The sequence below is a fragment of the Cervus elaphus genome, chromosome 7, assembly GCF_910594005.1.
Source record: "Cervus elaphus chromosome 7, mCerEla1.1, whole genome shotgun sequence".
NCBI classification, from domain to species: domain Eukaryota; kingdom Metazoa; phylum Chordata; class Mammalia; order Artiodactyla; family Cervidae; genus Cervus; species Cervus elaphus.
This window is the reverse complement of record NC_057821.1, coordinates 28021057-28033321: the sequence shown is the minus strand read 5'-3', so window position 1 is coordinate 28033321 and position 12265 is coordinate 28021057. Positions and strand designations below refer to the sequence as shown.

The following is a 12265-nucleotide window of genomic DNA, read 5'->3' as shown; positions in this document are numbered from 1 at the left end:
AACAGGTGTGAGCAACCTGAAGATTGGGCATGTCTCATTCCCATTCATAGCACATAGTATACAAACTTGTGAAATCAGTGATTGAATTGGCTGGAGTGGACAGAGGGTGCTTTCTGGGGAAGGTCAGACTTGCATGAAAGTGTTAAGTCACTCAGTCATGCCTCACTTTTTGCGACCCCATGAACGCAGCCCACCAGGCTTGTCTGTTCATGGGGTTCTCCAGGCAAGAAGACTGGATTGGGTTGCCATTTCCTTCTCGAGGATCTTCCAACCCAAGGATCAAACCTGGGTCTCCTGAATTGCTGGCAGAATCTTTACCATCTGAGCCATCAGGGAAGCCCTGCATAGACTTGCATAGAGATGGGTAATTCCTGGTTCAGGGGTTGAAAAAATAGGTGAGGTACTAAGGACAGTGGCTGGGACTAAGTGAACCAGACTGGCAGAAGGGCGACCTTATCAGGCCATGTAGAAGAGCTGCCTCTTCTGGCTCTGGTAGGATTTCATGTGGTCTACAGCCTCGTTTGGCTTCCCTGCAACAGCTTCCAGAAAAGTGAATAAAACACCAAGAGGGAGAAAAGCTTGATTTATTTCTCAACTTTTGGCTTCTTTCTACTGAAGGCAAGAGTCCACTGATCAAAACCAGGTGTGGAACCTGGGAAGACATCAGGAAGTGTCTAGGTTTGGGGTCCAAGTTTAGGCTTCAGCAACACACCCGGGTCAGAACTTGCCCAAGTCAGAACTCGAGGTTCATGTATGTCCGCAGATCCCGCTCCCAGGCCTTGTCCTTCTCTTCCTGCCTTCTCTCCTCCTTGCGGTTCAGTGTGGTCACCCTAGGGGCTCTCTCCCTCCCAGCCACTGCCCGTGTATCCCGAGCTGGGAAATGTGTAACTCGGGGCTGAGGTGCTGATCTGTAGCCTAACCCTTCCTGGTCCCTCTTGAGGACAGTGGGGATAGGGTTGGCACGGCCCTCACCCCGGGGTCCTAGCCCCATTCCAGGCTCCCAGCCCCCCCTCAGCAGCAGCTTGAAGCCTGGGCTGGAGGTAGGAACCCCAAGTGGCAGGATGGGGGGCTGGAGATCCCGGGACAGTGACAGCAGGTGAGCAGTGGATGTACAGTGGTTAGAGTCTTGAAAGTGGGCATCACAAGTCTCACAGTACTGGGGCAACGGGGATCGGGACCTGGAGAAAAAAAGAGAGAAAGGATTAAGGGCAGCACAAGGGTTTAGGCCTTAGAGGTGGGTGGCAGGGTAGGACAAGGTCCTTCCAGTATTTCTGCCAAGAAACAAATTGCCTTTCCTCCCCAGTTAGCAACAGTGGACCTGAAGGAATGGTTAAGGCCTCACAAGGTTCTTGGGTGAGAAATAATTACTATAGTTAACATTTGTACAGTGCTTGCTATGCTATTAAATACAAGCAATGTTCTAGCATTTTATGTATATTAACCCATTTAATTAACCCTAACAACCCTATAAGAAATATAGTCTAATTTCTTAGATGGGAAAACTGAGCTTCATGGACACTAGATTGCTTGCCCAAGAAGTACAATCAGGATTTAAACCCAGAGTGTGTGTACAACACAGAAACTTAGGAGATATTTTACAATGACTATAAATGGAATATCACTTTAAAAAATTCTGAATCACTATATTGTACACATGTAATTTATACAATTATACATGAACTATGCTTCAATAAAGCAAAAATAGATTTAAAATTTTAAATAATAATAAAAGATAAGGCTTCCCCTCACCGGTTCTCTGGACTCCTTGTCTCTCCAGGGCTCTCTCTGACCATGCGGGCCACCTCAGGGAAACCTGCTTCTTCAGCCAACTGAGCAGCATCTCTGCCCCCCAGCTCACAGACCCCTACCCAGGCAGCCCCACGGCCCAGGAGATAGCGCACAGCTTCCCCCTGGCCTGCTCGGGCAGCACACATCAGCGGGGTCCACCAGAAAGCATCCCGAGTGTTGATATTCCCTCCAGCTCCCCCTGCCTCGTGGGGATCCAACAGCCTTTTTAGTTTTGCCAGGTCCCCCTCCTGGGCTGCCCTCAGTATCTGCTGCGTCATCTTGTCCTTTGCCTCAAGGGATCTCCTTTGTCCATGTCCTCCTGATGCTCCTGCTGCAGTCTCCCTCATCATTCTTCTTTTCTTTCTCTTTCTCTCACTGGCAGGCCCAGGCTGAGCTCTCTGGGTTTCAGGGGTGCTGCTCTCATCTTCAATCAAGGCTTCGTAGAAAGCCCGGGCTGCAGCCCCATCCAGGGTGGGCTCCGGCTCTTCAGGCTGTGATTGCAGCTGCCCATCTTTCCACAGATCACTGGGATCAGTGGCTGGGGTAAAGTTAATGAGAGAAGACCCAGACATGGCTTTCGAGAAATCTAGGAAAATGAGACTAGGAAGCCAAGCCCCTGGTGATCCTGCAGCGACCAGAGTCAGTTTCAGACACCTAATGAGATAAAGAAAAAGTATCCTTAGTGTCAAAAATCCCCTCCCAACCCAAAAGTGACCCCACAACCTAGGACCCTGCAGGGCCAGTAACAGACTGTTAGTAAAGGTTAAGAAAGACGTCTCCGTGAGACAGTTGCCCAGAGGCCCTGCGCTCCGCCCCTACCTCCATCCGCACCAACAATACCAGCCTCTCTGAGACAACTTTATCACAGCGTAAGACATACCATTAAGAAAAACAATCAAATTGGCTCTTTACATCTTGCTATTTCGGGATAAGTTCTTCCCAAACAAAAACAAACTCGACACTTCTCCGGAAGCAGGAAGCAGATTTCAGGAAGAGGTTCCAGCCTGTGTCGCTTTGTAACTTCCGTACTGCAAAATGGAGCGCCTCTAAGCAAAGGAATCGATAAATAATCACACGGCACAAAGACGCATGCGTGGCTGGGGAAAAACAAAACAAAACAAATTACCTGAGGGTGCAGGCGCGCGCAAGCGCCGGGTTGTTTCCCGCCCTGGAATGTTTCCACAGCAGAAGGACAACGCACCACGTGCCGGCGAGGCGCGAGGACTGAGAAAGATCCGTCGGTTGGGGTCCTGTTTTTACATAACGCCCCCACAATGCCCTTCGCCTCCCTCAACGTGGCCCCCGCTCCGAGCTCATTTTCTGGACCTGGGAAACCACTCTCGGGGTTAAGAAAGGCGGAGAATGCCCAGAAACCCTGAAATGAAATAACGTCACGCAGCCCCTCACCATTACTCTGACCAGGGTTCGAAGGTCGCACTTAGCGCCCACAGCAGCCCCGTTCAAGCCCTCAGAGGAAATGGAGAAGTGCAAGGGGACGAGCGGCAGAATGGCTGGCACCACCTCAGGTTAGCCCACGGGGCCGTCCTGGTTCTCACACCGCTCAGCTCAGCCCAGTACACCCTGCCCAGAACCCTCAGCACGGAACTCGGCCTCACCTCCCGCCTCCGGACCGCGAACCCCGAATGAAACATGGGCCCCGTCGGGGGACTCCTTGGCGGGCTGACTCCAAGGAGCAAGACGATAAGGGCCAGGAGGGCTAGCTGGCTGGGGATGAGGTCAATGCCCTGGGTAGCAAAGTCGCGCCGAGCCCTGAGGCTCGCTGTTTGATGGGAGAAGCAAGAAACAACCAGCCGGCCTAGTTCCTCTCCCCGCCCATCCCCTTTCCTCCTTGTCCCCACAGTCCCCGGAATCACACGACTATATTTCCCAGGCTCCCTGGCCCAGAACGCGGTATTGAATTTCCGCTTCCGGTAGCGGCTCGCAGTGCCCTGCTGCGCCCCGCCCCCAGCGTCCCCTCCCCCCCCGGGGCCTCGTGACACCAGGGTCGTGCGCGGGTCATCCTGGGATTCGTAGTTCCCCTTTCCCTAGTTTCGTCAGTTTCTCCTGACCGAGGACTCCATTTCCCGGCATCCACCGCGGCTCCTAACTCTAAGCACTTGCGCGTTGCCCTCTTCCCCACCCTCCCCAGTTTCCACTCCCCCCACCCCACTTCGCCTGCCGCGGTCGGGTCCGCGGCCTGCGTTGTAGCCGTCGTCGCGGTTCTTTGGAAGCAGAAACTCCCCTTCCCCTCCCCGTCCCCTTGTCCCAGTCCCCGTCCAGTCGGTGAGTGTGGTGGTCGTTGCCGCGCCATGTCCCCTGTTCCTGGGCGCGGCACATGGGGTCTCCGCGTCTTGATGTGGGGGTGGGAAAGGAAGTGACCCGGTCCGGCTCCGAGGGTAGGAGAGGTGGCCTGAAGGGTGGAGGCGGGATGTCGGGACTCCCATGAAACGGACCTGACGACCACCCCCAGGCCATGAGAAAAGGAGGGGCCCAGCTCTTGCTTGGAAAGGATAAACTTCGGAATCCTTGAGAATGGGGCCGGAGACCTGCGGGGGTAGGGAGCCTGAGCCACGGCCCTGCCAGAGTTGACACGGAGGCGAGAGGGGCCTGGCTTTCCGGAGCGTCAGGGATGTAGGTAGGATTAGTAGGGTCAAGACCTGTCGGTTTCTCACAGGTGCTGGACCCCAAAGAATTTCTCTATAATCTCAGTGAAAAGGGGTTGGAATGTAAATAAGAGGAGCTAGAGAGACGTGCTCCAGTCTCGGGTTCTTTAAGAAAGGGTGGCCCCAAATTCTTCCATGGTTGGAGGGCAAGGTGTGGGAGGAGTGAGGATACCAGAGGCTGGGAGGGAGAGCTTAGGCTTATACTCTTCTATCTCTAGCCGACGTGAAGATGAGCAGCTCAGAGGAGGTGTCCTGGATTTCTTGGTTCTGTGGGCTCCGTGGCAATGAATTCTTCTGTGAGGTGAGTTCTCCTCAACCCCACCATCCACCTCCACATGTAATCTGGCCACATAGTCTCCTGCACATAAAGCTTCCGCACACTTCTCTTACGTACTTCAGTAAAAATTCTTATCAAGGAGGAGTTCCCTTAGTAGCTCTCTCTCTAACTTGTGGTGAAGGGGCAAGACTGGGGCCCCAAGTCAACCCTGCCACCCTCCAGCAGCCTAATGTTGGACGTGTCAACCTGTGTTTTTGTTTTTTTTTACCACGGAGGTACTGGTAGTACATATCTCTGGTAGCTATTAGGAGAATTAAAACACTTAACGTTAAAATGTTTTATAGCGTGCCTGTGTGTTAACATAAGGGAGTGTAACTGACTTCAGACTCCAAGCTGTTGAGCCCCCACCTTCCTCAGAGAGCCAGCTGCCTCTCAGGAGAGGCCAAAACTGATTCCTAGAGCTAGGAACAGGAATCAGGACAGGGATCTTGAAAGGACTGACTCTGTAAGGACGGGATTGCTTATGTTTAGGAGAGAAAAGCCAGACCTCTTCTGGGTGGGCAATATACACGAACTGGGGAGAGAGGTTGAAGTACTTCTGCTGAGTTGGAAGTGCGGAACAAAGGGAACAAAGCAGTTGTGTTGAAGATAAGGCACGAGTTTGAGCAACCTGCCCAGGTCAAAGCTGAGGATTCTGCTATGGGTTTCCTTTTGACTTCATGTCCTGACAGGTGGATGAAGATTATATCCAGGACAAATTCAATCTCACTGGACTCAATGAGCAGGTGCCTCACTATCGACAAGCTTTAGACATGATCTTGGACCTGGAGCCTGGTGAGACACCCTCAGGGTGGATTGGTTGGTTGGTTTGTGTGTGTGTGTGTGTGTGCTGTTCTTTACCTATTCACACCCTGTTTATCTGCTTCTTTTTTTTTTTTTTTTTTTTTGGTCATACATTGATATGAATCAGCCATAGATTTACATGTATTTCCCATCCTGATCCCCCCTCCCACCTCCCTCTCCACCCGATTCCTCTGGGTCTTCCCAGCTTCTTGAATTTCTAAATTTCTTTGTGGTTCTCTAACCCTTTTAACCCCAAATCCTCTACTTCATTTTGATTCCCTGCCTCACTCTTGGCCTAATTTTGTGACTTCTACCACTTGTTCTCATACTCTGATCCTATAATTTAGCACTTTTCGAAAATGCCAGTTTCTCCATGGGTATTACCTTCTTGCTTGCACTCTCCAGGTTAGAGTTCTATTTTCTGTGTTGACATCTTTGCATCTATTTCTTAAGGAAGGGAAGGAGGCAGAGGCTGAGAGGGACAGAAAGAAGGCAGAGCTGCCTTGGCTTTGTGGAAGGGGCAGAGGCCCATGTTTCTGGGTCAGATGCCCAGGCTGTGGGTGGGATGAGGCTCCAAGTTGGGTGCTGGGCTGAAGAGCCAGCAGCCCGTGGGAGTGGGCAGGGCACCTTAAAAAGCTGTAAGGCAAGTGGTTGCATTTGGCTGGTGCCATGTTTCAGATGAGGAGCTGGAAGACAACCCCAACCAGAGTGACCTGATTGAGCAAGCAGCTGAAATGCTCTATGGATTGATCCACGCCCGCTATATCCTCACCAACCGTGGCATCGCCCAGATGGTGAGGCCTCTCTACTCCCACTTGGTTCCTTCAGAGGCAACAGGGAAACAGTTTCCTTCAGCAAGAAGTCACTCGTTTCAGCCTTGTCACAGAATCTAGCTGAGAAGAGGGGAAATAACCCCAGAATCTGGGCCTAGGGGTTAAGACCTGATTGAGGGTTGAGGTGAAGGGAGTGTTTTTGGGGAGGGAGATATGACCTAGAGCAGAAAGTTGTAGACTGCCTCTTCCTCAGGGAATAAGCAGTGAATGTCTGATGGTCTTCAGCCTGCCTGACTGGAGGAAAGGAAACAGAGGAGTCTGAAGGCCCATCTGAGCCACAGAAAGGGCCTCTGGACGTTAAGAGGCAGAAGGAGTTGGGGACACAGTGATGTGGGTTGGGCTGAGGAGGGGGTTGCCTCTTCTCTTCATACCTACCCACCAACTCCTTCAATTTCATTCACATCAGTTGGAAAAGTACCAGCAGGGAGACTTTGGATACTGTCCCCGTGTGTACTGTGAGAACCAGCCAATGCTTCCCATCGGTGAGTGTTGGGAAAGGGAAAGGAAGGCCACGTCAAATGGCAGGTCTGCTGGGATGGGGTTGGGGCTCAGCAAGTTGGGGCCTGAGTCCAGGAGGGAGGTTGGGAAGGGTTGGGTAACCTGGCCTGCTGAGTCTGGCTGTCTCCCAGGCCTTTCAGACATCCCAGGTGAGGCCATGGTGAAGCTCTACTGCCCCAAGTGCATGGACGTGTACACACCGAAGTCATCGAGGCACCACCACACGGACGGCGCCTACTTCGGCACCGGTTTCCCTCACATGCTCTTCATGGTGCACCCCGAGTACCGGCCCAAGAGGCCCGCCAACCAGTTTGTGCCCAGGTGGGGAGCAGAGACAGTCACCAGGGGTCAAAAGAGGTGCCTGGGATCCCCCAGAAAGAAGGGAGGACGAAGCAATAGCTATCATTGTTACCATTTTGTGTGCGCAATTTTCTGCTACGAAATTCTCAGAAGCACAGTTTAAGTGTGGTTTATCTTCCTGGAGTATAATTTTTACTCTAGTGTAGAAAAGGAAAGTTCAATTCTTACATTAAAACAAGTACTAATGTGTGTATCCTCGTGTATATGTACAGACACACATTTGTAGCTTTGAATTTGAGTTTTAATAGATATTTAAAATACATTTCCAAATATTCTTGAGGGAAGAAGTTGGGGAGCCACTGCCCTTAAGTACTGAGCAGGCCCATGAAGAAACTGGGGTAGGGAAGGGGGGGTGCAGGCCACTGGCAGGGCCAGGATGGGGCTCACTCTGCTTCCTCTCACCTCTGCCCCAACCCAGGCTTTACGGTTTCAAGATCCATCCAATGGCCTACCAGCTGCAGCTCCAAGCCGCCAGCAACTTCAAGAGCCCAGTGAAGACGATTCGCTGATTCCCCACCCCACCTGTCCCTCGGTCTTTGACACTTTCATTCCTTTGCTGCCACCATTTCAGGAACCCTCTATGGTTTTTAGTTTAAATTAAAGGAGTCATTATTGTGGTGGGAATATGAAATAAAGTGGAAGAAAAGGCCATGGGCTGATTGGCTGGTGTTTGGGGTTGGGGAAACGCGAGTAATGGTATGCTGGTCCCCAGGAGTCCTCCTGGCCCAGCGCACTCTCCTCAAGTTGAAAACCAGCACAGATTTGTACCCAGTAGATTTGGGTGATGTTTTTAGGACTGGGTGTAGGGATGTACAGAGATCACGAGGAAAAGACAGAAATTGGGTTTCAAAGACTGGAGAAATATTTACTCTTTTTGTGCCACCTATAGTTGGCTGTTTAGGGGATGTAATCAACATCACTAAGTTTTGAAAGTGGTCCCAAAAGAAACTGAACTGTAACGGGTGGGGAGAAGAGGTTCAAGGTCCAGAATTGCTGTTTTGTGGTGTCTGTGTGCCCCCTCCTGGGGGAGCTGAGATATGCTCATCTCAGAAGGATGAAGGTCACTGGGTTCCTGGTTTAAGTTTCTCCCAGAACAATAGGGACTGGCCCTGTTTGTGTAGGGAAGATGGCAAATGGTACCAGAGAATGAAACTAATCCATGGACCCTGGAGGGGCGGGAATAGATCTTTGAGGGACACTCAGGACAAAAGTAGACTGCTGGATTGGGGCCCAGATATTGCCCCTGTCTGGGCTACTGCTCCCACATCCAGGAACCAGACCAGGTGGGTGAGGACATGTCCTTCTGCCAAGTTAATTGCTTCCTGCCCCAACCAGGGTCCTGCCCCAGGGAGGAGTATAGCTTTGTACCTACAGCAGCTCCTGCCCAGACTACCTGTCAGAACCACCCTGCAGTTCAGGCTCAAGGAGCATGGTCACGGGAAGGTGGGGTTTCTGGGCACTCCTCAGGGACTGCCCCTCTCCCCAGAAGTCCATGATGAAGGCCCCCATGCTTATAGGTGCACTGGTCATGGTGGGCTTCACGGTGGGAAAGGGTAAGTGGGGCAGGGGCAGGGAAGGAGGGGTGGCTGAGTACAGGGAGGGTGGCGGTGGACAAGCGGGATGTTGGAGGGCAGGGAACTTGGAGTGGGCCAACACCACCATCTGTCTTCTGCTTCCCCAGCTCCTGTTTCTGAAGTCCGGACCTGCCACCTCTGCCTCTTAGAAGATCCTACTGTAGGATGCATTTCAGGCTCAGAGAAGTGCACCGTCAGCAGCTCATCCCCGTGCATGGTGATCAGCATCAATGACGGTGAGTTGAGTCAGGCAGGGAAGGGGCCACTGGCAGGACAGTCCATGGGGTTGTCTGCTCTTGTAAATGAGGGCTGCTTGGGGCCTGAGGTCTAAGGAGATGGAGGTTTTTGGTAGGGGAGGGGTCTGGGGTTCTGGGGAGCCAATTAAGCTAATTTCTTCTGGCCTCTTCTGCAGGAGTCTGGAAAGGGAATTGGGTCTAGGTGAGGGATGGGCAGAGTCTGTGGAAGGGGTGTCAGGTTTGGTGACTATGGGAGGCAGCAGGGGTTATTAGTTTTCCCTTCATCTCCAGATAACAAACCTCGCTTCTTAATCCGAGGCTGTGGACAACACATATCCTACCGCTGCCAAGAAAAGCTGCCCACCTACATCTCAGCGTACTGGTACTCGGCCCAGTGCTGCCAGTATGACTACTGCAACTCCTGGTACAGTCCCCAGCTCCAGAGTGCCTTGCCTGAGCCCCCTGACAGGTCCCTGGCTCTGCCCCTGTCTCAGTCCCAAATCCTGTGGTTCTACCAAGCCCTGAACCTGTCACTGCCCCTGCCCAGCTTCCCTGCTGGGAAGGAGCCTTCTGAAGGCCTGGACCCCCTGGCTGGCCCACCTGTGAATCTGAGTTTGTCCATTGCTGACCTGCGAAGCATATACTTGTTCCTCAACAGTTCTGGACTTTTGACTCTTCCCTGGGCTGGTCCCTGACATCTTGCCCTTCGCAGATAGATTTCTCTCTGGTCTAGCATCTCACTCCTGACACCCCAGCATCATGCGTTGTCTTCTCAGAACACTCACATCCTTGGGTCTGTAAGTTCTCAGTCTTCCTTTCCTTTGTCCTTCCAGTGTCTATATGGTTTTGGTCTAGTCTCCTCCCCCATAAAAGCAGCTGGCACTTCACCCAGAGCCCTTCGACCACCTAGAAGATAATCTCAAATGTGGATTCTGCCTAGGCTGACCTGGGAAAGGCACAGTGGTTTTCTCAATACTGTCCTGTTATCGGAGTGTCCCATCACCCCCATGCCACCCCCCATCTTCCTTGATCTCTCTCAATCTGGCTATTTCCAGTCTCCTATACCTAGCTCTGAAAGCTTGTGCCAGACTGAACTTGCATCAGAAAGGGTGAAAGCTGGACTTCCGTGCAGGTTTCCTGACTGAACACTGGTGCCCCTCCTTCACTGTCTACCACCCGTGCTCCTGCCTGGTCGGCTGCGTGCTCTCATCTCTTAGCCCATCATCTCTTATCCCAGTCTCTGGCTTCCTCAGCTCCACTTCACATCTCTAAGCCATGACACCCACTTGCACAGATTCCCGGGGAGAGGAGGGGGTCTGTCCTTTGTTCTGTACTCCCCAGTCCCCCTCCACAATAAACAAACTGGCCAGAGTCTGTGTCACATTTTTGATGGGGGCAGGCTCAGGTGTGGGCAAGTGTAGACAAGTTAAAGGTAACTGGACGTGGGGTTCAAACAGTGTTGCAGAGCCCTGCCCACTCCACTTGGCCTTGTGGCTTCCTCAGTGGCCTGCCCCAAACAGCCCACATCCATCCCACCCTCTGGCTGGAGATCAAAGTATGAGGATTATGAATCTTGCCAGCCTTAAACATACCCTCCAAAATCTAGGAAGTTCACAGGTGATGTCAGGATTTTCCACAAGAGAAAGGAAAAAAACCACCATGAAAACACAAGAGCAGACACACAGGTCTGCATCTCTGAGTCACCTGGAGCTGAAGCACCTGGGTTCTTTTCAGGATCCTGGCTGCCAGGACTGGCTATGTGGAAAGTCTAGGGGAAGGGGGTGAGGGAGTACAGAGTACACAGAGATAGGCTCTTTGATTTTAATTTGAAGAACTGCAAGCATGCAGAAAGCGGTAGTGAATTTTCATAACTCAACCTTCCCCATGCATTCAGTACACACTGGACACACCGCTCTGAGCCAGGCCTGGTATTGAGAAGCACCAGGACATGCAGATGAGTACAGCCAGGTGTCCACCCCTCCAAATCTGGTGACCCAGTACCAGGATTATGAAACATTCTGAAAAGTAGTACACCTCTGTGGCTGGGAGGCCCAACCCCAGCTCCTCTGTCACTTGGATAAGTTGGTCTCGGCCTCACTATGGTCACCTCTCAAGTAGAGATAGTGTCTCAGGATTGAGAGAATGTATGTGCACACAAATAGAACTTACGGGCTCGAAAACAGATATGCCTTAGAGACAAAACACACTGATTTTGCCCTATTTAGTTTTAAACCATTTTGGCCATAGAGATGTTTGCACACTTTTAGATGGGTTTTTGTAAACTTACACACCTGTATTATACCATTCGCCGAGTTAGCATAAAGGCCTTTATGAGCACCCAAAGCTGCCTTCAGGCCCCCTCTTAGACCCTCCCCTGTCCCAACCCTTAGGAGTAGCCACTGTCCTGAATTTCATCGTGTTCTTGATAAAAGTGACATCACGCAGGATATACTCTTACCTATACAACATTTTGCACTTAGATCTCTGTGGCCCCTGTAACTGCCTGTGTGCTAGTGGGAGAAACCAATGTTTGTTTCTAGATAAGGAAGCAGTTGGAGGTAAAGAGGTACAAGCCACTATGTTCCTCTCTTGCCTGTGTGTTTTCCGCCATGACCTTTGACTTCAGTATAGGTCAAAGGCCCAGGTCTGTACAGCTCTAGCAAATCAAACTGGAAGGCAGCCTTAGAGGCTGAGAAGCCCAAGGCCCAGTATTGAGGTGAGTTACCATGATCCTTGAAAAAGGAAATTAGCCTGGGATTAGAGAGGACACTAGGCCTTGCATCTCTCCACAGAACTTCCCCACCCTCTCTTCCCTGGGACTGGTTCTTTCACAGCTCCACTCCCACCAGCATACCCCCATGGACCTCCTGGCCAGTCCCCACCCAGCTCTGGGTCTGACAGCATTTCTGAGGACATCCACTACCCTTCTGGTTTTAGCCACAGGAGGGCTTCCAGTTCCTCTTAACCTGAGAGCTGAGTCAGACAGTAGGGCAAAGCAGGAGCTGAGCTCTGCAGGTCGGGGAGCCCCTTTCCTGTCCCCGTGATGGAACAGTCAGGTAGTACCACATCCCTCAACCTCCATATCCACCAGAAGAGAGAGGCAAACCAGACAGTTGTACATCTATTTATTTTGGAGGAACAGCTGGGGACTTGGGGTGAGAGGACTGTTGTGGGAAAAGAAACGAAGCAGGGC

At 51.8% G+C, this 12265-nt stretch overlaps 3 protein-coding genes across 10 annotated transcripts; 2 read left to right on the top strand and 1 right to left on the bottom strand.

Moving 5' to 3' along the window:
- Nucleotides 1-568: 568 nt before the first annotated feature.
- GPANK1 (G-patch domain and ankyrin repeats 1) lies at nucleotides 569-3691 on the bottom strand. 5 transcript variants are annotated; one of them, XM_043907884.1, is made up of 5 exons: nucleotides 3405-3667; nucleotides 2915-3163; nucleotides 2669-2816; nucleotides 1750-2442; nucleotides 569-1178 (listed from the first exon to the last, which is right to left on the bottom strand). In XM_043907884.1, exons 4-5 carry the CDS (start codon nucleotides 2358-2360, stop codon nucleotides 734-736), a joined length of 1056 nt encoding a protein of 351 aa, XP_043763819.1. In that variant the 5' UTR covers nucleotides 2361-2442; nucleotides 2669-2816; nucleotides 2915-3163; nucleotides 3405-3667; the 3' UTR covers nucleotides 569-733. The 5 variants fall into 5 exon arrangements, with proteins under 5 accessions (XP_043763819.1, XP_043763820.1, XP_043763821.1 ...); XM_043907885.1 differs by having other exon boundaries at nucleotides 2915-3114; XM_043907886.1 differs by having other exon boundaries at nucleotides 2915-3012; nucleotides 3405-3448.
- Nucleotides 3692-3913: 222 nt separating this feature from the next.
- Nucleotides 3914-7911, top strand: CSNK2B (casein kinase 2 beta). The gene is made up of 7 exons (XM_043907879.1): nucleotides 3914-4071; nucleotides 4670-4752; nucleotides 5460-5562; nucleotides 6250-6365; nucleotides 6811-6886; nucleotides 7034-7223; nucleotides 7681-7911. Exons 2-7 carry the CDS (start codon nucleotides 4681-4683, stop codon nucleotides 7769-7771), a joined length of 648 nt encoding a protein of 215 aa, XP_043763814.1. The 5' UTR covers nucleotides 3914-4071; nucleotides 4670-4680; the 3' UTR covers nucleotides 7772-7911.
- Nucleotides 7912-8303: 392 nt separating this feature from the next.
- LY6G5B (lymphocyte antigen 6 family member G5B) lies at nucleotides 8304-10443 on the top strand. 4 transcript variants are annotated; one of them, XM_043907878.1, is made up of 4 exons: nucleotides 8304-8815; nucleotides 8944-9072; nucleotides 9391-9496; nucleotides 9906-10443. In XM_043907878.1, exons 1-4 carry the CDS (start codon nucleotides 8692-8694, stop codon nucleotides 9925-9927), a joined length of 381 nt encoding a protein of 126 aa, XP_043763813.1. In that variant the 5' UTR covers nucleotides 8304-8691; the 3' UTR covers nucleotides 9928-10443. The 4 variants fall into 4 exon arrangements, with proteins under 4 accessions (XP_043763813.1, XP_043763812.1, XP_043763811.1 ...); XM_043907877.1 differs by having other exon boundaries at nucleotides 9364-9496; XM_043907876.1 differs by having other exon boundaries at nucleotides 9391-10443.
- The last annotated feature ends 1822 nt before the right edge of the window (nucleotides 10444-12265 follow it).